General features: G+C 43.8%; 1 protein-coding gene across 3 annotated transcripts; it reads right to left on the bottom strand.

Annotated features, from left to right (window-relative positions):
- Positions 1 to 207: 207 nt before the first annotated feature.
- On the bottom strand, positions 208 to 18,697 carry trim2a (tripartite motif containing 2a). 3 transcript variants are annotated; one of them, XM_028977229.1, is made up of 12 exons: positions 18,510 to 18,697; positions 7,011 to 7,189; positions 6,481 to 6,718; positions 6,099 to 6,250; positions 5,618 to 5,798; positions 3,312 to 4,038; positions 2,960 to 3,063; positions 2,710 to 2,877; positions 2,450 to 2,618; positions 2,254 to 2,324; positions 2,042 to 2,182; positions 208 to 1,803 (listed from the first exon to the last, which is right to left on the bottom strand). In XM_028977229.1, the coding sequence occupies exons 2-12, from the start codon at positions 7,142 to 7,144 to the stop codon at positions 1,651 to 1,653; spliced, it is 2,238 nt and encodes a 745-aa protein (XP_028833062.1). In that variant the 5' UTR covers positions 7,145 to 7,189; positions 18,510 to 18,697; the 3' UTR covers positions 208 to 1,650. The 3 variants fall into 3 exon arrangements, with proteins under 3 accessions (XP_028833062.1, XP_028833060.1, XP_028833061.1); XM_028977227.1 differs by lacking the exon at positions 18,510 to 18,697 and adding an exon at positions 16,307 to 16,439; XM_028977228.1 differs by lacking the exon at positions 18,510 to 18,697 and adding an exon at positions 10,119 to 10,404.
- Between the last annotated feature and the right edge of the window lie 2,521 nt (positions 18,698 to 21,218).

Raw genomic sequence — 21,218 nt, 5'->3', positions numbered from 1 at the left:
CACAGGTACCGGCGATGAATCTACTTGTGCCTTTGTGTGATGTGCAAGAACTAAGAAACAGTGTCACTATCTGGAGACACTGCAGATTAGGTGGCTCCTCCATAGCCAAATGGCCTTCCCCCAACCGTGCACACTGGACAGGCCAGCTTTGGTGCGTTCTACTGCAAAATAATACATGTTGACACAACACATACAACAAGAAGAGACTTGTGTTCAAGGAACTGTATTTTATTGATGTGCTGTACACAGCTGTTTGATCCAGCTCGGTCTTACTTCTGCAAGGTAAGCGAGATGCACATAGCAAACAAAAACAAGGGGGGAACTCATGCCCACAGAGGAATGAAGTCCGTATCCGGGTGCTGTATGTGGTGGTAAGAACAATTGGCAAGCTGGAATGTATGATAAAAGGATGTGTAGCTGCTAGGTAAACAGTTAACAGGTGACATCATGAATTGCAGATGCTTACAATGTTTGTCCTCTATGGGCACTTTTTTATTTGGCATCACATATATCAATCAGAAAAGAAAGAAATAAGTTAACAATAAAATAGAAAACTTAACTGTACAGACATATTGTGTTAAATCGGATAGACAAACAAAATAGACAAGCAACAGCTCTCATTTCATGTCTGTTATCTGTTTAAGAAAAGAAAATATGATATGAGGTTATCCCTCATCCTAAAACAGAAAAAATGTGTTACTAAATACACTGATTACAATGTGTTGTGTTAATCTGGAACAATTACGGGCAGAAACAAAAAGGTACACAAACGCTACATGAATTTAGAAAATAAAATTTAGATACAATCCTTATCATACAACAACATAAGTACAGTAAGTGCTCCCTTTGCCTTGCTGCATCTGATCACCCACACACACACACACACACACACACACACACACAAAGACATTCAACACTCATGTTTCCAGAAACCAAAACAACACATCCATACTCCACATTACCCGCAATGCAGCGCCATGTACTCTACATAATGGTAAATAAAAAAAAAAAAAAACACCCTTGGTCCACATTAACAGAAGATTCCAACTGAATTTCCAACATTCAGACCAGTGCATCTCCTGACAAGAAAACCATGCTCTCTCCAGTGCTGAAGGGTGGTGTACAAGCCTTTTAGCATAAATGCCTTGAGATGGTGTCAGTAGACATAATGTATAGGAGGTGATCTTTGCTTGACCTGTTCAGTAGCGAACAAATCCATTTATGTTGAGTTGTTTCAGCTCCCAAATATAGTAATGGGAATAAAACAGTCCGCCTACCTTGATTGTTACATTCAGATTAAACTGGAGTTGTCCTTCCCTGCTCTAAGGCCTGGTTTTGTTCAAATGAAGTATTGAGCACCTCAGCATTCAACACTGGATTGAATGTCATATTTTCAGTGTTGTAATGGATTTTTTTTTTTAAACCCTCACATTTTCCAGCTATATATCTATATTTCATCCTATTTTAGCCACTGTTCTTTGTCACTCAGGTGAAAAGGCAAAGGTCACAGTACGATTGAGGACAGTGGTATTGTACCTGTGTGTGGTGTGATAATTCTGCACAGTGGCACTACAGGTGGGCATCCAAATGGATGAGTGCAAGAAAAGGTCACATGATCTGTGGAGTGTGTGGGTCTGTCACTATACTCGATCACTGCAGGTACCGGTACACTTTGAAACAATGGTTCCCAGAGTCTGCCACCACAACATGACCATCAGAAGTTAGGGCCAGGCCCTGAGGGCCATACAGGGGGTCGGCTGATGTATTGATGTAGGAGAGGAAGGAGCCGCTACCATCAAACACCTGAGTAAAAGAGAAAAGTGAGCAGGAAATAATAAAGTGCTGAGCTTATAGACAGCATGAGATTAACAGTGCAGTTAACAGCAAAAGGACCACTTCATGCAGCTATAGAGCCTCTATCAATGAAATTTGTTCAGATTTGCATTCAGAAATTATGTATTATCTCAGTGGGAAGACAGGTGATTCTGAAAAACCATTCAGTGAACTGGTTTTACTGGAAATGGCTAAATGAATGTCTCACCTGAATTCGACTGTTGCCCCAGTCAGCTACTATGATATTGCCATTGACGTCTACTGCCACTCCCGTAGGGGCGTTGAACTGTCCGTTCCCCTCACCATTTGATCCAAACTTCAGCCGAAACTCCCCTTCTGGACTAAAGACCTGCAGACACCAGCCTTAATTCTATTTTTGTAGGCAACAATTTTAATATATATTTAATTGGTCTTACGTACCTTTACGGAATGGTTGTGGAAATCTGTAATGATTATTTCATTGTTTTGATTTACTGCAGCAAAATGGGGCCCTGTTAGAAAAAGGTCAAATGAGTTGTTCATTCAGTTGTTTAAAGGAACACGTTCCATTAGGTCAAACTTTCTATCTACCATGATTCATTGGGTCCTAACAATATGAAGATGAAACAGATCATACCAGCAAACTGCTTGTCTCCATTGCCACGGTTTCCAAACTTGGTGACCAGCTTGCCATTTGTCTGAAAGATGAAGACGCAGCAGGCCTTATTGTCCACAACGATGATGTGGCCATTCCGGTCGACCGAGACACCTTTTGGTCCCATCAGCTTCCCTGAGCCAATTTTCACCTGGAGAATACAAAAGATTCTTACACTTGCTTCTCTGATTTAAAACATTTAAGACATTATAAAGACATGACACTTCCCTAAATGTACCTACTTTAAATTTGCCATCGCTGGAGAAAATGCTGACCCATTTGTTGTCATAGTCTGCAATGATGATGTCACCGTTAGGATGGACAGCCACGCCAGTGGGTCGCTGCAGTTGCCCTGGTGACCGTCCCCGTACCCCAAAGCGGCTTTTAAACTGCCCGTCATTAGAAAAAATCTAAAAAACATTATTCAACATTATTAAACCGACACTGGTAAATTACAGACTGAGTTTGTGATGACTGAATTAATATGCGTACCTGAACGCACTGGTTGTTGCTATCTGCTATTAAAACTTTGCCAAGAGAAGATGCTGCCACTCCCTGCAGATTGGTGAACTCACCTTTGTTTCTTCCCTTTGTACCTGGGATGAAATAAGATAAAAAAAATTGTTCAGAGACCTTTTAGATTTAAGCTTAGATTTCAAACAAAATATTTATCAGGGCTCTCAGACTCTTGGCTGTCTAGGTCCAGGTACTGCTGATTTTCCAGCGGTCCTCTACATGTGACCAATCCCAATAACTACCCGGGAGAACAGGAAACAAGGCCTGGATTTATATGTTAAGGTTGGGATATATCCAGTGTGAGTATACAAATGATAAAAATCACTACCAATGCGAAACATGAGGTCATCTTCAATGGGGTTCTCCTTCCTTTTGCCCGAGCTGTACATGCTGGCAGGGCGTTTGATGGCACGCTGCTTCACATGCCCACTGCCTGGAGACTTCAGACGCTTCTTGGTGCCATCTGCATTGGATGACAGTTCAGAGGGCTTGGTGGCACGGATGGTGAAGGGGCTGCCCTTAATGTGCTGGTCGTAAAGCAGCAGTGAAAGCGTGAAACGGCCCTCACAAGGTGCCGTGTAGAGGAACTCGTAGGTGCCGTTCTTGTGGTCAACCACCTCGCCGTTGTTAACAGGGCTACCATCCATCGACACCAGACAAGTGGTCAGGCAGGCGTTCCCTGTCCGACACAGTTCACTGTCCTTGTCTTTGGTAGTCACCGTGATGGAGGTGGGCCGACCGGCAACACACTGGCGTAGTCCCTCGCCCGTGGCAACCGTTTCCACAGCGACGGCATTGGTGGTGACAATGGCACCAAGGTTGTGGATGGATTTCTTCAGACCCTCCGTCTCCACCACAAAGTCAAGCTGGCTGTTTTCTTCCGGGCTGAGTGGCAGCTCCTGATTGGCCAGCTCAGTGAGGCGGTCACTCATCTGTTTCTTAACAAGAAGCACCTCCGCCTCCGAGCCGTGGCTCAGGGCCTGCTCCGTAAATCTGCAGCTGCTGCTGATGCCCTCCCGACCTGCCAGGAGCGCATCCAGCTGAGCCTGCAGCACCTGGAACACACACAGCTTTACCTTAGACCCAAAGAAAGAACCACAGCTTATTTGAACTAGCAGTCTTCACCAATATCTGATAACCATAACAAAATACGGGGCATTAATAGTGGGCAGTGATCCGCCAACGTGCCACTGAGCAAAGCACGCCATTTGTCACACACACTGCTCCCCGGGCGCCTGTCATGGCTGCCCACTGCTCACCAAGGGTGACGGTTAAAAGCAGAGGACACATTTAGTTGTGTCACCGTGTGCTGTGCTGCAGTGTAGCTCAATGACAATCACTTCACTTTCATAAGCAAATCTGCACAATGACCTAGAACACATGTATCTGCCAGCAGCTGCAGTCACACAGCTCACTTTCAGGAAATTGTGGGCACTTCTTGTCAGCAATGTTTCATATACTGATTTTGTTATAAATGGTCATAAACGTAATGAAAGTACCTCCAGATTATATCCAGGAACCAGGCATGTCCCTTGAGGGTCTGTTTAAAACCCACAGATGTACAAACACAACACGAAGCGCTGTGCTAACAGATATAGTCACAATTACAAATTGTCCTCAACAATAAGCCTAAGAGATCTGGACTTTGGCCACCGCTGTCACAGTAACATGATACATAACATTTCCCTAAGAACCCTGCTCCCACTGGCCAGGAATGCTCCAGCTCTCTCCAACAGCAAAATGCCAAAAATGGATCTTTTTACACTCCATGTGCTTTTCATTTGTAAATATATGTGAGATCTTAGCAGCTGAGTTAAAACTTTCGTCCAACCAGTGACGGTCTGTGGAATACCACGGCACACTCACCTCAACCTGTTTGTCTTCGTCCTCTCCCACAGACGCCATTGAGCTACATGAGCCTGGCTAGCTTGGCCCTTATTACTGCATTGCGTAATTGCACACAAACACACAGCGCAGTGCTGCTTTCCTCCGAACACTCAACCTACAGATAAAAGGAGCCGACAGCCTCAGAGCACTGGCTGTAAGACACGCCCTCCCCCTTATGATTCAGTGTCACGTGACCGCACGATGGCTGCCAAATCTCCACACTGGGACACTGGCCGGGTGGGATGTTACATCATGCTGACATCTGCTCACCCATTCAGCATTTATTTGACCACTTATCGCATCAGCTAAGCCAGACACAGAGAGAACCAAGATGGCTGATGAGGCTCTACCGCAAGGGTGAATTTAAAAGACCACAACTCTGGTGGACCTGATTGTGCTCAGGCGATTTACCAAATAATTTATTACAAAAGTCAAATAAAATGCATTTACAATGCGCAGAAATATTTTTTTAGAGCATCCCACAACAAAAACCACAGCACTGTATGAGTTCAACAAGACAAAAAGGACAAAAATACAACTGAAGCAATACTTCATACCCACAGAGTACAGTCTTAATATCTAATCAACCTCAAAATAAAGAGAAAAGTAATAAAATTACAATGTTTTGGATAAAAAAAGAATATAATTTCTCTTTTCTCTGTTGTGTGATGTAATGTTTACTGTAGGCTACATGACTACAGTTCTTTTGTCATATTTGCACCAAGAATGCTGAGGGGAAAAACTCACCTTCTGTTTAACTCCATAGTTGACCTCCAGTTCCATAAGCAGCACACTCTTGCGCACGTTCAGGGTCTTCTGCAGCTCATCAAATGTAGTGTGGATGTCCTCCTCAATAGAGCTCTTCTGATTGGTCAGCTGCTGCAGGATGTCAGACAGGACCTGCAGGGCGGAGTCGATTTCTGGAAGCCTTTGAGGGAATCATGAAAAAGGCAAACATTCAAAAGCTGACTGTTAAAAATTGAAGTTATAATTTTGGATAAACTTCTGCAGATTCACCTGGAAAAAGACCATCTCCATTACTGTAAACCAAGCAGAGGTCATAAAATAATTTTGGGTAGGGTTAACTCTTAAATTAGTAACTAAACCATCCACTTATGAGGATATGGTTTATTAGCAAAAAGAAAAATCAGCTGGTACTTAGACAAGTAGCAGGATTACCCTGTTCCCCACAAAACACACTGGATGGAAATAAATATAATTTTATTACCTGCTCTTCACAGCATCCAGCTGGTCTTGTAGTGAGGCCTTGTGCTGTTCTAGCACGTCCTTAAGTGGGACAGTGGGGTGCTCTCCATGCTCCCCACTCGTACACTCCTCACACATTGCCGTCTCACATGGTGGACAGTAGAACTCCATCACCTGAAGAGATGGTTTGTTTTTTTTTAATTCACTACTTCTCTCTACTGGAATAGTGGTGGTACAGCATGGCATCGGTTGTATATTTTTATTTGTGCATAAGTGGTAAGTGTATGAGAGCTGGTGAGGAAAACTGTTAATATGCCCACAGGAATGGTTTGACAGAAAGACATAATATTTCTACATTACTCTGCATACGCTTCAATCGCAAAAATCTTCTTGCTGGATCTTACATTGCCGGCATGGTTGGGGCATGAGAGGGGCTGCCCTGTTGCCACAGCGTTGATACTGTCGCCAATGTTGCTCTCATCGCTGCTGCTCTCAGGGCTGCGCTGCAGGACGTCCATCAGGTTGGTGATGAAGAAGTTGTTTTGCAGGGCCGACACGCCCTTCTCTGGCAGAATGGACGTCTGCCGACACACTGGGCACGACAGAGTCAGGCTGTGCGCCGGTATGTAGTTCTGCAGACAGCTGGAGAACATGGAACGAGAGAGCGATAGAGAGAGCTCTCAAGGGATTGGTTTTGTGAAGACGTTTAAAGACTGTAGGAAGAATAAATTGCTAGGACGGGGTGCTAAATTTCCCAAAATGCATTAACACGAAGTCCCACCTCCCGTAGTCGTGCTGTTACATCAATGTGAGCAAGACTGCAAGTCAGATCTAAGAATCTACAAAACAATGCAATTAACATTTATAAAACATGAACTTGACGTGTAACAGAGTTCATGTTGAGATAATTATCATTACTGCGCATATGGGATACCTTTCACAGAAGGTGTGCAGGCAGGGCAGGACTTTGGGGCTGTCGTAGCGATCCAGGCATATGCTGCAGATCAGGAACTGCTTGTCAATCTGACGCACAACAGGGCTGGGGATGGTAGAGGCTTCAGTGGCCATCCTAAAGCTCTGACAGAGAGGTCCCGCGATCTCTCACACCGTACCCTGCAACAGCGAACAGCAGAGTAACAAATACGTCCCGCGCGATAGTAACAACATGGCAACATCGCAGAACTGCACAAGTTATACGATGCAATGAGGACATGGCACAGACACTCTCTGGGTGACAGAAGCCAGAACACAAACGAACAGTCGTGGCCAGAGCAGAGATGAGGGCGGGGCTGAGGGTGGCGGAGGCCACTCTCCATGATCTGCAGCGATCCGAGCCCCTGGGGCAGCAGAAAATAAGTAACCCAGAAAGAAAAAAATGGCTGCAAGCACTTGGGCCAGCCATCTGGATGCAGAGAAGACCTGTCCTCCTCTACCTGGCCACAGCTGGACATGCTTTAGAAGAGTCGTCATCATTTGGATGAGAGTGCTAAGCTTATGTCACTGAAAAGCTGTGCTCTATTGAATCCAGGCAACATCTGCCCACGTTGGGACAATAGTAACGCCGATGAAGTGTTACTATCGTGCAGGAGAGCGAACTTTTGCACATTTGACTACGTCTGGTCCCAAGGAATGCACCGACGGCACGGGGCCATGGCCTTAGTGGATCCTTCATATTGTTGCAGAGGGATTTTGCATAGCGCCACACAGTCGTCTTTGTTGCATAACCCCAGAGAGTTGACAGGAGCAGGGTTGAACGGCATGGCTGCCTTGGGAAATGTCTTTGCTGCATTGCGGTGTAGCACTCCTCCGAAACCCAACTCTGCTTAAAGGATCCTCCTCACATTCATTTCTACACTCAAAAAACAGAAGGGTCCTATTTGCCTGCCTTAGCTGCAAATAATTCAAACGTGTTGAAATAGGTGTCATAATTGAATTAAGTCAACCCAACAAATCCTTTTTTGAGAGTACATTCCGCTCCGGGGTTGCCCTTTTAACCAATAGACACCGGGGGCCACAGCTATTAGAGTGTCTGCTAAAGAACCTGAGGAATGTCCCCTGACTGACATTCCATCAGTAAGTAAGGTGAAGAGAGAAAGGAGAGCACTACTGAGCCGAGGACAGGAGTGCTGACAACAAGCATCACACGCAATGTCTGCTCAGCTCAGTTCCGCAAACTGTCAGGCCTTCTGCTTCCACCCTGGGGCTTCTGGGAAGGAACAACGCGGCAGTCTATTCTCAGCAGGTACAGAAATCATTCAATTATTCAGAGGCGCTTTTAAACAGTATCGCGTCCCGCACAGGACAGCCGTGACATTTGGGAGGAACACTTCAAAAGCTCCAGACTGAAATTTAAGTGCAAATTGATTTTACACCGCGATGTAACCTTTGTGGTGTAAATAATGCAGAAGGTGCCATGTTTTTACCTGCGCACACAGGTTATGTTTCCTAACTCTAATGGCCCGGGGGAAAGAGCCAGGTCAGCGCCACCAATTTCATTTCTGGCTCGCAGTAACACAGCATTCCGCGTTAACAAAACCCCGATGGCCATAACCGTGCCATCCTGCAGATGGCAGTGACAAAACAGTCCGCATTAGAACTACCCTGAGTCCACGTCGCAGTGCACACATGAGAAAAGAAAGCAGTTCTAGCACCCGGTCTGTACATTTCTGAAACGCACATGTAAAATGGTTCTTGTTGCAAATGTGCGAGTCCACTGGTGTCCATGGTCTGCACTCACTCTTCTACAGCAGGGATTTTTCAGGGGTGCTTTTTGTAGGAAAAAAAGACAACAGGCTTGTTTTAAGAGTAGCACAGTATGTTCAGGCTTCTACATGTTTTTTCCCAGCTCTCGCCAGGGTACAAGGAAGGACATCTGGCATCTGATGCACCACAGCCGGCCAGTTAAAAGTGTGTCAGAGTGCCTGCTTAGGTCACTGCAAAGAAGATGAACAGCCCCAAGGCCATTGTGTCCGGGCTCGCGAAATGCTCAGTGTCTCAACAGATCTGACAGTGTTGCCATGGCAATGCACACACGGCCTGAGGATTTATCATCCCTCCCCACCCCTTTATAGGCATGGAACATTTAAGGTCTTGTAGTCCAGCCCTTTAGTCTTTTAGAGTCTTGGTTGAGCAATGCACAAATAAACTGGACAGGTTGCCAGACCATCACACACACACACACACACACACACATCCATCAAGGACCATTGCTAATTTGGCTAATGTGCATGACTCAGGGAATGTCACCATGGGAAACATGGAAAAATCAACCAAAACCCATGAATTTTGTGCAACCTTGCAATTTTGTCCCCTTATTGACGAGGCCTTCTGGCTTTTCATCTAAACCTCCATGTGGGTAAATATCATTTTTAAATGCAATCTAAATGTTTACATTTATACACATACAGTCAGTACAGCCAATCGGACATCAAACTAAACCGCACTATCTGCGTGCAACGTTGCCGTGAAATCTGGCATTTTAGGTCCAATGTGTTTGCCCAAAATCCTTCTCTTTTATTATTTACAGAAGGTAAGTTTTATCAACCTTTACATGACTTCATAGTCTCACTTTAATTCCCTTTCGTTTCCGGTAGCACTGCAGCACACCCTAACGCCGATGCTCACACACACATACCCACAAAATACAGATTGTTGGGTAAATTCCATTCTCTTGCCGGCCGAAATAATCAATATTATGCATGAAAGCCTGTTGCATAAGTGGACGCTGAAAAGGAATATGTGAACTCTGCAACCATCATATGTCTCCTTCATTCACTCTGACCAGCTCCATTACGTAATGTTTTACGTAAGACGGGATAAAAACGATCTTCCACCACACTGGTGGCCACAGAACTAAATCAAATGCAAAACAACTGTTGGGTTAATTCGTTCTCGCCACATAATCACAGCAAACCATTCAGCAAAGAAACAACAGAATAGTTTTTATTTCAGTAAGAAAAAAAGCTTGGAAAAGCCTGGAAAAACAGCTCACAATGACACAAGGTGACGACAACAGGACGTCATTCATTCAGCATAGCCCTACCAGCTCCTTGTCATCCGTGGAAAACGGAATCCCACATTTCGACACCAAGTGCTGCCTCGCTACGAGTGTATCTGCGTTTGGCTGGAAGATAAACGGGAATAACTGCAGAGTAAGAGAGTCGCGATCACAATCCTCCCGCTTCTGTTTTCCTCTTCTAAGCACCCGCTCTCCCTCCATCCAGCTCCTTTCCTCTCTTGCCGCCTCTGCCCATCTCTTGGTGTTACTCTCTCGGTGTTACAGCACGCCCGTGTTGCATTCTGGGACAGAGATGCAAAGCAGCTGTGAGCCTTGCTAGCAGAAGACTGTAAGAGGGGCGAGGGGGGTGGGCAGCAGCTCGATTGGCTCGGAGAGAGAGCCAGTGGGATGAGAGGGAACGGGGTTAGACAGGGCTGTGATGCAGAACAGAGAGAGGGGGGCAGGGACGGGGGGGACATTCACCATCCTGCTGAATCATACAAGACAAGAGAAAGTAACACACACACCCACTCAAAACAACCAGTGGCCAGTGTTCATTTTTGGGTGGATTTAAAATCATGGCTCCCATGGAGTCACCTCTAATACCACTCTTAATGGTCCCAATTATTATAATTTTTTTTTTTGCTTTTATATCGGTCTTAGTGGTCTTCTAATACTATATCTGAAGTCTCAGATGAGTGGGCATTCACGGAAATGACGTCATCAACACCATTCACCAACCACAATGTTTGGCACAAATACTCATTTTTTTCTGTATGGCTTTGCATTTTTCCAGAAAAAAAAACAGAACAAAAAAAAAAATTGTGCTCATTCTTACATCCAATCACGGAACAACTGCAATGCCATGATGGTTGGTGGAGTTTTTTAGGGAAGGGGTGGGAAATTCTCTGGGCGGACAAAGCATTTTCCCCTTATTTCAAATTCCAGATTCGACCGTTTGAGCTGCTGCTCTCTGAATGCTAAAGCAGAATGGCCAAAGCTCTCATTTCTAGCCACTGCAGGACCAAAGACAGGCCAGGGGAACTCGTATTCATGTTAAATAATCTCACAAAGTCACATTTTCAGAATAGGAGACCTTTAACACTTTAGTGCTTTAAATATGTGATCACATTAGCCTTACTACACCTTCTCTTATATTGGATGGTTTCTAGCTACCTATACGTTGAAGTGTATCTTCCCTGGATGCCACGATTTACAAAACAGCTTGGTGTCCTCGTTCATATGTCCCAGGGATGAGGACAAGAAGAGGTGCAGCTATCATTGTCAACACTTTGATCAGAAACAGCTTGGATTGACAGGTAATAATTTGGCTGGGTTATGCTGGCCAGTGATGCATGTTGCTATCTTGACTGACTGAGAGGAGTGAGGTTGGTTGTCTAGATGGTGAATAACCTCATGTCCTCAAATGTCCAGCTGTGCCGGTTCAATACACATGCAATAGTGGTTCGTTGACATAATTAACAATGGAAATTTGGGGTGTGGTCTCAGCATCTTCAGCAAACATACGCCACTCTTTCAGTGCAGGGAAAACCATTTAAAAAAAAAAAATCATTTCATGATTCATGAAATGAAAATATTTCTCTATACTTGGCCCAATGGTTAATAATTTCTTTATGTTGCGATCAACTCAGGACACATTTTTTACTGCGGTACATGAAACAGTGTTATCTGGAAGTATCAGCAATAGTAATGAACGGTAAGCATCCCTGTACAGCAGAAGACAACTATATAGTGAGCTGCCAGTTTAAATGAGAATTTTAAAAGTCCCATTAATGCAGGGGAAATTGCTGTCAGGTGTCTGTCTCTGTCCCACTTTTGCTTTGAGAGGGTGTGTGTTCAGTGTGGAGCAGATTGGTCTGCCGACTGCTAATTAGGTATAATGAATTACTCTGTGCAGCTTTGTCTGAGGCAAATTGCATTTGTCATTAATTAACAGCAGTAACATGTAACAACTTCGATTTGATCTATAAACCATGTATTCATGAAACCTGTATGATTAACATAGAATAATGAACAGTGTTATATTACATATAACCACATTACAGGTTCGTTTCATAATATACAGAATACCCAGTATTCTGTATATTATATTTGTCAGTTTTACAACAATTTTAGATTACTTTACATAGTTTATTTAAATTGTAGTGCCACTACATAGTTGTAAACAAGAAGTCTCTAAGATTATTGTTCATTTTATAAATAATATTCATATTATCAACAAACCTGCTTCCATAGATATCGTTTCGTACCTTTCATTTTGTGAGATTATTTAATCTCACAATTATTTAGACACTAGGATCTGGAATTTCTCCCCTAATGTCGTCAGAGGGGGAAAATTTACCTCCCGTTTCTCATGCTTTGTCCACCCAGAGAATTTCCCACCCCTCCCCTAAAAAAGTGGCTCCACCCACCGTAATTGCATTAAAAGCTGACACGATGACACATGCTGATGACTTAATTTCCATGAATGCCCCCTCACTTCTATAGGCCACTCTCGTATTTGTCCCGCCTCTCTCATCCTTTAAATTTGCATTTAAAGGTACAGACACCGAAACGGCGCATCCTGGGGCAATTTCATTGTGTGACTGGCTCAAAGTGGCTATAATTCTGCACCAAGGCCAAATTTCAAAAATATACTTCATATACTGTATTAGGGGACAACTAAGACCGATATAAATAAATAAATAAATCATTGAGCCAGACCTTGACATGGAATTTAAATTTCACAATAATGCGACATGGGTTTCATGTATATTCTTCACATCAGGACGATAGCAGATATGAATGCAAGCTGCCCAGTACTAACAGAATCCAAATGATGAGGAAAAGCGATTCAACAAAAACAGTGGTTTGAAAAAAAATAGAGAACATATTCTCTACATAGGCATATTTCAGTCTTTTGTATTACTTAACCTATTACTGTTGTACAATATTGAAAGTTAAGTGATCACACTGCAGCACAGCACACGGTGACACAACGAAATGTGTCCTCTGCATTTAACCATCATCCTTGGTGAACAGTGGGCAGCCATGACATGCGCCCGGACAGCACTACCCTGTGGAGTAAACTAGTAATGCTTGAAGTGCTTTGTACAGCAGTTGTACAGCTGAAGCAGTCAAACCACATGCTATTTATGGGCTCCGAAGCCAAAATAAAGTAGGTCACTGACTACATGACTTCCCTGGAAGTAGATGATGGCACATTTACTCCATGCCACACAAAGCCCTCAATCAAAGAGTGGGAAATGTTTGGTTATTGTTATATGTCAAGGTCATAGTGCCCCTGACTTGCAAATGCAATATGTTAATCTGTCTTTAAAGTCAGAGTTTGGGAAATTTCTATCCCAGGGATGTAGAGGGTGCAAGAATGGCCAATGTCAGAGATGAATGTGGCCTTGGTGCTGCCTATCTCCGCCTTGGTGCCATTGTTTTGACTTCCAGTCACTTGAATGGGAATCCATTCATTCACAAATCAGCAGTGATAAAATGTGGTGAAGTATTTACACAGACAGTGTGTTTTAATCACTACTGAGCAGGGTTTGGCCCTGGTCACAGACAATCCTATAGCTGATAGCATATTCAGTGAATATTATATTCTAATAATAAAATATTAACAAGAAATTAGAGTAAAAGTCAACATTTGGAGGTTGTAGCCAGACGTTTGCTGGAATCAGTTTCTGGACACGGAATTTGGGGATTACATCATTTCTCAGCCAGTCAGGCAGAACACCAGGACATGGGCATCTGGAGTGTTCCAGAGAGGAACGGGGGGGACTAAGCTGCCCGGCTACAGGGGAGAATTCATTTAGTCGAATTGTCTGCTCTCTGGCCCACATCTGTGTTATCACCCTGTGGGCTTTCACCAGATCACTGGATGAGCTTGGGATTCGTTCTCAACAGACAGACATTCCGAGGGTTTGGAGAAATGATAACAGCGAAGCAAATGCTTGCAGATGTCACTGAGCACTGCAGGTCATTCTGGAATGGAATTCTGTTTCTGTTGGTTCTGCAGACTCAATACAGAACACAATAAAGTTTTGCAAACCCAAAAAGTTATGGTAATATGGGATACATGATTAATATTGAATATCAATGATGAAATCCCACGTACCCTTTTGGTCTGATACCCCTGGTATGAGAGCGCAGCTCTGCTCTCCCGTGGACAGGATGATGCTGCAGCCCAGCGCTGGCTTTGCAAGGTTAACTCTCCAACGCCACAGTGCTTTCCAGACCACTGAGGTCAGCTATTTCGCTCAGCACAAGCCTTGGCAAAAAGCAACCACGCAAACACAGAAAACAAACACCAGCTGCGATGACGGCAAGAAACTCAGAGAGAAAATCACACGTTATAACACGCTTGCTAAAATATAAAAAAAAAAGAGTGTTTATACAGTTTCCAGACGTCTGTGGAACAAGTATAATGGAATCTCTGGTTTGGTCTGAAATAATCAGGGCGTCTGTGATCAGTCCTCTACTTAATCTAAACACATATCTACACAGATTCACACTCTTAATTAAAACTAGGGCATTATGGGAGTGTGGCATTTAAAACGCAACACTGACTATAGGCTCACATAACACAAATCAACAGTTTAAAGATGAGAATTTGCCGTAAGGATGAAGGTAAGGAATTCATCATGTGAGATTTAGAGATTTACTGTGCACATCTCTACTTATATTTCCTAACCAGACATCACACCACAATTGTGAATGGGGCTTGAACAAAAATCTCAATGTGGCAAACCTGTCTGTGTAAAACACTATGCATTTAGATGGGCTGGAAAAAGAGAAGGGTGCAATTAAATGTAATTACCTCACACTATAATACACCTCACTTATACAAAGCCATACAGAAAATTATCCAGGGAAAGTGCTTTTGTGTCCACAGATACAGCCTGCATGGATGTGGCTGGGAAAGCAAAAAAAAAAAAAAAAAAAAAGTAGCGTTTGGCCCCATTATCAATGTCATTACCACCATCAATTATCTTCCATTGGCAAAGTGGGAAATAACGGGAAAAATTTCCATGTTCAAATAATTGCAACATGCATCTTTTTCCATGGTTTCCTAGCATTCAGTCACAAACAGACGATTGGGATGAATCTGTATTTTCAGATGATTGGGGATTAAGGGAGCATAATGCGCAGCCGATGCATCCTCCCCCACACTCCCACAACCCCCACAGCAATGCAATGAAGACCCAGGAATGCCTCACAACATCCCCAAACCCACGCAGACCTTGCGTGACGAACCTGCCATCAAAAAAAAAAAAAAAAAAAAAAAAAAAAGACACTTGAGACAAATAAACGAGTCGTCATTTGTCCTGGCCGCTGCATCCCACAAAAAAAAAACGACACTAAAAAGTGGCACTAATAAATCCCATCCTGCCTGACTGCCACAGGCCTAAACTAACAATCACAAATGGGACCGGGGAGTCAGTCACCAGTTACAGCGACAAAACACCCCAACCAAGTACAGGCCTTCCCTCGAACACACCACAACACGTCCCTTTTAGAGTTACAGAATCAACCAGCTTTTGCACAAGCGTACTTGAAAGATGCTTAAAATACCGTCTGGCTGACTTCCTCTCTACATGCAAATTAAGAAGAAGACTGTGGTGAAGAAGACCTGGTGAGAGATCAGGTACAGGGCGGCGGCCAAAAAACATTTGAATACCCACATCAGCATTTGTACACTATTCAAATAAAGGAATTGAGTCTAAATTGAAGCGCTTTCTTATTCAGCGTGGCAACCCCCGCCCCCTTAATGTAATTCTCGAATCGGTAAAATTCGAGACACTCTGGCCATCGCCACTGTCTATGTTACTGTGAGCATGACCCCGGATAACAGACACACACCATCATCATCATCATCATCATCATCAGGGGCGGCCTACCCAGCTCCCGTCTGCCAGCATAGATAACCTCCTGTCCCAGAAGAACAATGTTCTCGTCCCGGCGTGTGGGGATTTACTTCGGAAAGCAACTTCTGTCCAAAAAGTGACATTTTCGAACGATGGGAGACGAAAAGGCAACAACAGAGGACAGTTTGTACAGTGTTAAACACACTTGTTGCGTTGACGTCGCGCCACCGTGTTTTCCCTCGAGACAGTCCTGCTGTCCCTCGGGGACACATGACACCGGACCGACAGGCATCCGTCACCCGCGACAGGATCGCGAAAGATGCCACGACAAAACAACACAGCGCCACTCACGTGAGCTCCATGGTCGCTTTCGCCCGTGTCCCGTCTCAGCGTTTACTAGCGAAGACTATAAAAGCGAGCGAGTGACAAACAAGACAAAAAAAAGCCACATCAGTCGCTCGCGCCCGTCGCCGACAGCGCGCGCTGTATCTGACGCAGACGTCAATTCGTACGCCGGGAGGGGCGGGGCTCCGGCGGCGTCCGGGGAGGAGCGACCAATCAGAGAGCGAAGTGGCGCTGGAGGCGGGGATCTACTCGCTTGACCTCGTGCTGGCGTCACGCTAATCACTTTCCTTCCACGAAACCTTTACACAAACAGCGAAGGGCATAAAGGAAGAAAAACAAAGAAGAAAAAAAAAATAACCAAGATGACACCAGGCCATGAGCGTGTCCTTCAGGCCTGCTGAAGAAGCGGCTTATCGGGACTGTGCTCTGTTCCAGAACCTCCAGCCACCAGCTGCCTGTCCCATCATCCACTGCGACGCTGAGCTTTAATAGCAGGCCCTTGCAGCAAAGTCCCAAAACTACTACACGAACCATCAACCTGAAAATGCCATCACGGCACTGGAGAGACTAGGTGCGTTTGAAGAGGCCTATGTTGAAAAAATAAGTCAAATATTAACTTCTGTCCCTGTTCCCCAAATATCACCTGGCCTGTGTGATCTTTCCAGTTATTTCTGCGCAAAAATGTCTAGCCAGACTTGAACAGCTGAGGTTCTGTGAAAAACAGGAAGTGCAATAAGTGATCTATGGCTTTCAGTGTTTTACTTTCGTTATGGATGAAGAACCCTATATATGAGTGCACGGTACATGCAACCGTATACAGTTATTCTGCACACACACATGTACAAGCATAGTTGAAATCATCTTTGTGCAGAGACCTGAGATTTTATTATTCTGAAAAAAGCTCAAATAGAAGTGACAATGTGAGGAAGACTGGCCCGACGCTCATACCAGCCAATAACAAAACAGGATCAAGGATGCCCTTCATTCCTGGCACGCATGTATCCTATGAGAAGACACTACCTCCAGCTTGTGAAGGCCATAAATGTGACAGAACACATGAGTGACCGTGCTTTTAAATAATGTGAACTGGGCGGTGTTTCCACTATCAGAAGACACAGAAGGCCAGCTTGACCTGAGTTCAGTTTATCCACTTCACTGCCGTGACCATTTCTGAATCATGGACATCCTCTGTTGGTGAAAGGAGGAAATGCACTTCAGGTACAACCTTAAAAGGTCCCTTGACATGAAAATTTCACTTTGTGAGATTATTTAATGTTAATACATGTTCTGCTCTCCTGTCTATGGCCCTGCAGTGGTTAGAAATGGTGATACGTATAAAGCGTGCTTTGGTCATAATGCGGCAGCTCAGATGGTCGGATCTGGAATTTGTTACACAAAGTTACACAAAAATGTTACACAAAGTCCTGTCAAAGTCCCAAACATAGTGGTTGGTGAACGGTGTTGATGCCATCATTTCCGCAGATGCCCCCTCAACTTCTATAGGCCGCTCTCTTTCATTCGTTCATTGCTATTGCACACCAATAAAGCTGCCTAACAGCACTTCCAAGAGGCAGCATCCTGAGAGCACTTAATTTCATTTTGCTTTTACTCCGGAAATGACCATTAGGCTCCAGTCCAGAGGTTAGTTCTTGTGCAACATCAGTAAACTGACGCAATTTTTATTATTTTTAACTATTCTCTATATTTCATTCCTGTCACGTTTTATGAAATTCCAGACCTAACTGTGGTACAGTGACCCACAACATTTCTCACCAGACCAAGTGAATATAAATGCCACTAGATAATAAAATATGGGCATCATTTGAATATAAGGCCGGAGCATCTTTCATGCACCATTAAACTCCAATGAAGCCCTTCTAATGACAGGACCAGCCATGTCAGTGTTCAGGGTCAAGGTCGTAGTTGACATCTGTTCTTCGTACTGCTCACACCATTACACCAAGCTCAACAGCAATCGTTATTTTTAATTTATTACAGACAATGACTCAGCAGACTGGGGGGGTAATGCTGTAGGGATGCTGCTAATGATTTTTTTTTTTACATCTACAACAGAATTAAACATTAACTGATAGAGAACAAGTCAACGTAATGACTAAATAGTTCAATCCTTTTTAGAAAGGCACATAGGGCTCCTTGTTTGAGAATGCACTAGTGCCATTTGTAATGACGAAGCCATGCACTGACTCACCAGGTTCTCTCTGAAAGGCTGCTGCAGCAAATCCCCGGCTGCAGACTCCTCTGCAGCTGGCATAAAGTCTCCGAATCAGCTTCACTGTTCCAGTCCCCCCGTCTCGTCTAGGACGCTACAGGACGCACACGAGCTGTCCCCAGAACACCAGCATGTGCATCCTCCCGTGCCTGCCACTGTCCCTGCCCCACCTCCCTACTGCTGTGGAGCACCGTGGCATCAGATTTGAGCCTGCGACTGGGAGGGGTTCGGGAGGGGGGTTCGCTGTCTACAGAGCTACACCGACAGGAGAGAGAGAGGGAAGCACGGTTCCCCCACAGGAGCACGCATCCATTAGTGCTGTAAGGCACCATTAATTATTCAATTTCTTGATCTAACCCCCTTGGTAAATAAATTAATACAAAATATACCACACAACTTTGCCTCCTGGTGAATTTTAACTATTTGATAGATTATCAACCATAGCTTGTAAAAAGAAACTCCATAAAAAAACAACTCAAGGTAAGGACTCCATCGCTGATACATAATACATGCGTTTGTAGACTAAGGCATTTTCATTCATATTTCATATTAAAAGAATGTAACAGTGACAGTGTTACTGTTTCTCTGCATTTGAACTTTGACCCCACAAACACAGTGGCCCTCATTGCCATTCCGGACGTCACCAGGGGATCCCTCCCACCAACCCTCCTTTCTTCTGGGAGGCTGTTGCCAAGGCAACTGTACATTGGCCTATGCATCAAGTCGTAAAAAGGCCTTTTATACCAAAAGTAATGAGCGAGAAGAGGAATTTGAGGGCAGAAAGAAAGCAAGAGAGAAGAAAGTTATTTGCATTCTTTTGATCGATGGCAGAGGAGAACATTTCTGATGGAAATACAGCTTTCGTGAGTTGAAATGGGAATACTGGTCTCTCTCTCTCTCTCTCTGCCTTCATATCATTGATCTCTATGTTCCAAGAGGATATCCTCCCAGCAACCATTCGCATTTTCCCTGTCAAGGCTATTGAGTGGGTGATGTTAAATGTGTTATGCTCATGTGGATTGCATTTATTTCAATGGCAGGTACTGGACACATCCAGGGTCCATGTGCTGAAAACCAGGAAGGAACCTCATTTAAAGTTATAAGTGTTACAAAGTCAGATATCATTTTCAATTCCTTGTACATAGGCTGGTCTATGAGGAGTGGAATTCACTAAACATGAGTCAGTTTCTTACCCCATGATTAAATTTCCCATTGTACTGTCAGCAACTCATCACATTCAGCGGGGATCTGGAAAATAAGAAAGCAGCTGAGATCTTTTAATAGCAGAAATAAAATGTGTAAATACATATAAATAACTAAGTGCTGGTTTCTCTACTGCTTCATACTTTCATTGTAAAGAATGATAAGATGTGCATTAAATATACAATAACAATGATAACAATGCAACTCTCTTGCGCACCTTATTATAGTAAACAGAAAAAAAAAAAAATTTCTGTAAAAAGAAAGGGGTTCAGCACTGACTGATATGTTTCAAGCTTCCTGCCACAAACCAAGTTAAATGCCAATCAGAAATTTTTCCGCAGCCGTAGATGATGTAATTGCATTTGGAGGTGCATAATTCATGAATGGCAGGAGGTAAAAGGCACTTTGTGAATGCTCAGATGAACATTGTGAATGCTCACGATCATATGAGATGTGACAGGATGCTCTCTGCTCTCGGCTCTGGAAGCTAATATTCACCTCACTTCGTCATACGGCTGAGCTTAGAGGATTGTTCTGATGTTTTGTCAAAAACAAACAGATCTCACCCAAGTCCTGCAGTGTCTTGCTTCCCACTTTAGTGTCTTGCGCTTGAAACGGGCATCAGGCTTACCGCAGTGCTCAGCTTCTCTTGATAAAATAAGTTAATTTCCATTATCAGGCCCGCTGACAGAAAACCAGTCGCCACTGATGGGTCTCTGACTTTTACTATCTCAGCCCTGTGTGGGAACTCATCAGACAAGAGATTATCAGGGATTGGAGGGGGTAATCCTGGAGGCCTGTGTAGGGGAAAGTTTATCCACAGATCAGTGCGATGAAGCAAATTCAGAACTCCTCCCCCTGTCTCTGCTTCAATCTGTGCAAACTATCTTCAGAGGCACAAAAGTAATACACTCAACCAACCTCTAATCCGTCCCTGTAAAATGTTCCTTTTTGGGTTTCTCTATCTTTAAAAAACGAAAGGCCACTGAGTGGATAACATCGCACATGCTCAGTTGCAGAAATATCAAGCAGAGGTAAGGCCAGGTTACTGGTAGTATGGTAGTAGTATCTCTGATGGCTTCCTGAGACCATAAATCTCAGAGTTCTTAAGCAATGAACTTGAGGAGCATTGGGGAGGTCAATTCTAGATTCTTTCAACCAGCAAAGTAAACAGTTCACAATACTGCTACAAAATGTTTTTTTCTTTCGTATAATCTTTCTTTGTACCATTTGTAAGAAAATTGCTCCTCAGGTTCAGTTTGTGTCTGACTCTGGTGTCCGTTTCTTATGGTACACTGCCCCTGAGTGGTGAACATGGGGAATTAGCGAGTAATAAATGTCATTTATTTATTAAGGAAAATTATAGATTTTGGTAAGCGGCAAATGTATGTGAACATTTCTAGTATCAGTGCAAATATGGAAAAGTATGGAAAAATCTGGAATGTTTCACATTCTTTCAAGCAACACTGTAAATATGTTCCGTGT

This window comes from Denticeps clupeoides, chromosome 4 (assembly GCF_900700375.1).
Source record: "Denticeps clupeoides chromosome 4, fDenClu1.1, whole genome shotgun sequence".
Lineage (NCBI taxonomy): Eukaryota > Metazoa > Chordata > Actinopteri > Clupeiformes > Denticipitidae > Denticeps > Denticeps clupeoides.
The sequence above is the reverse complement of the archived record's forward strand: the minus strand, read 5'-3'. Positions and strand labels throughout refer to the sequence as shown.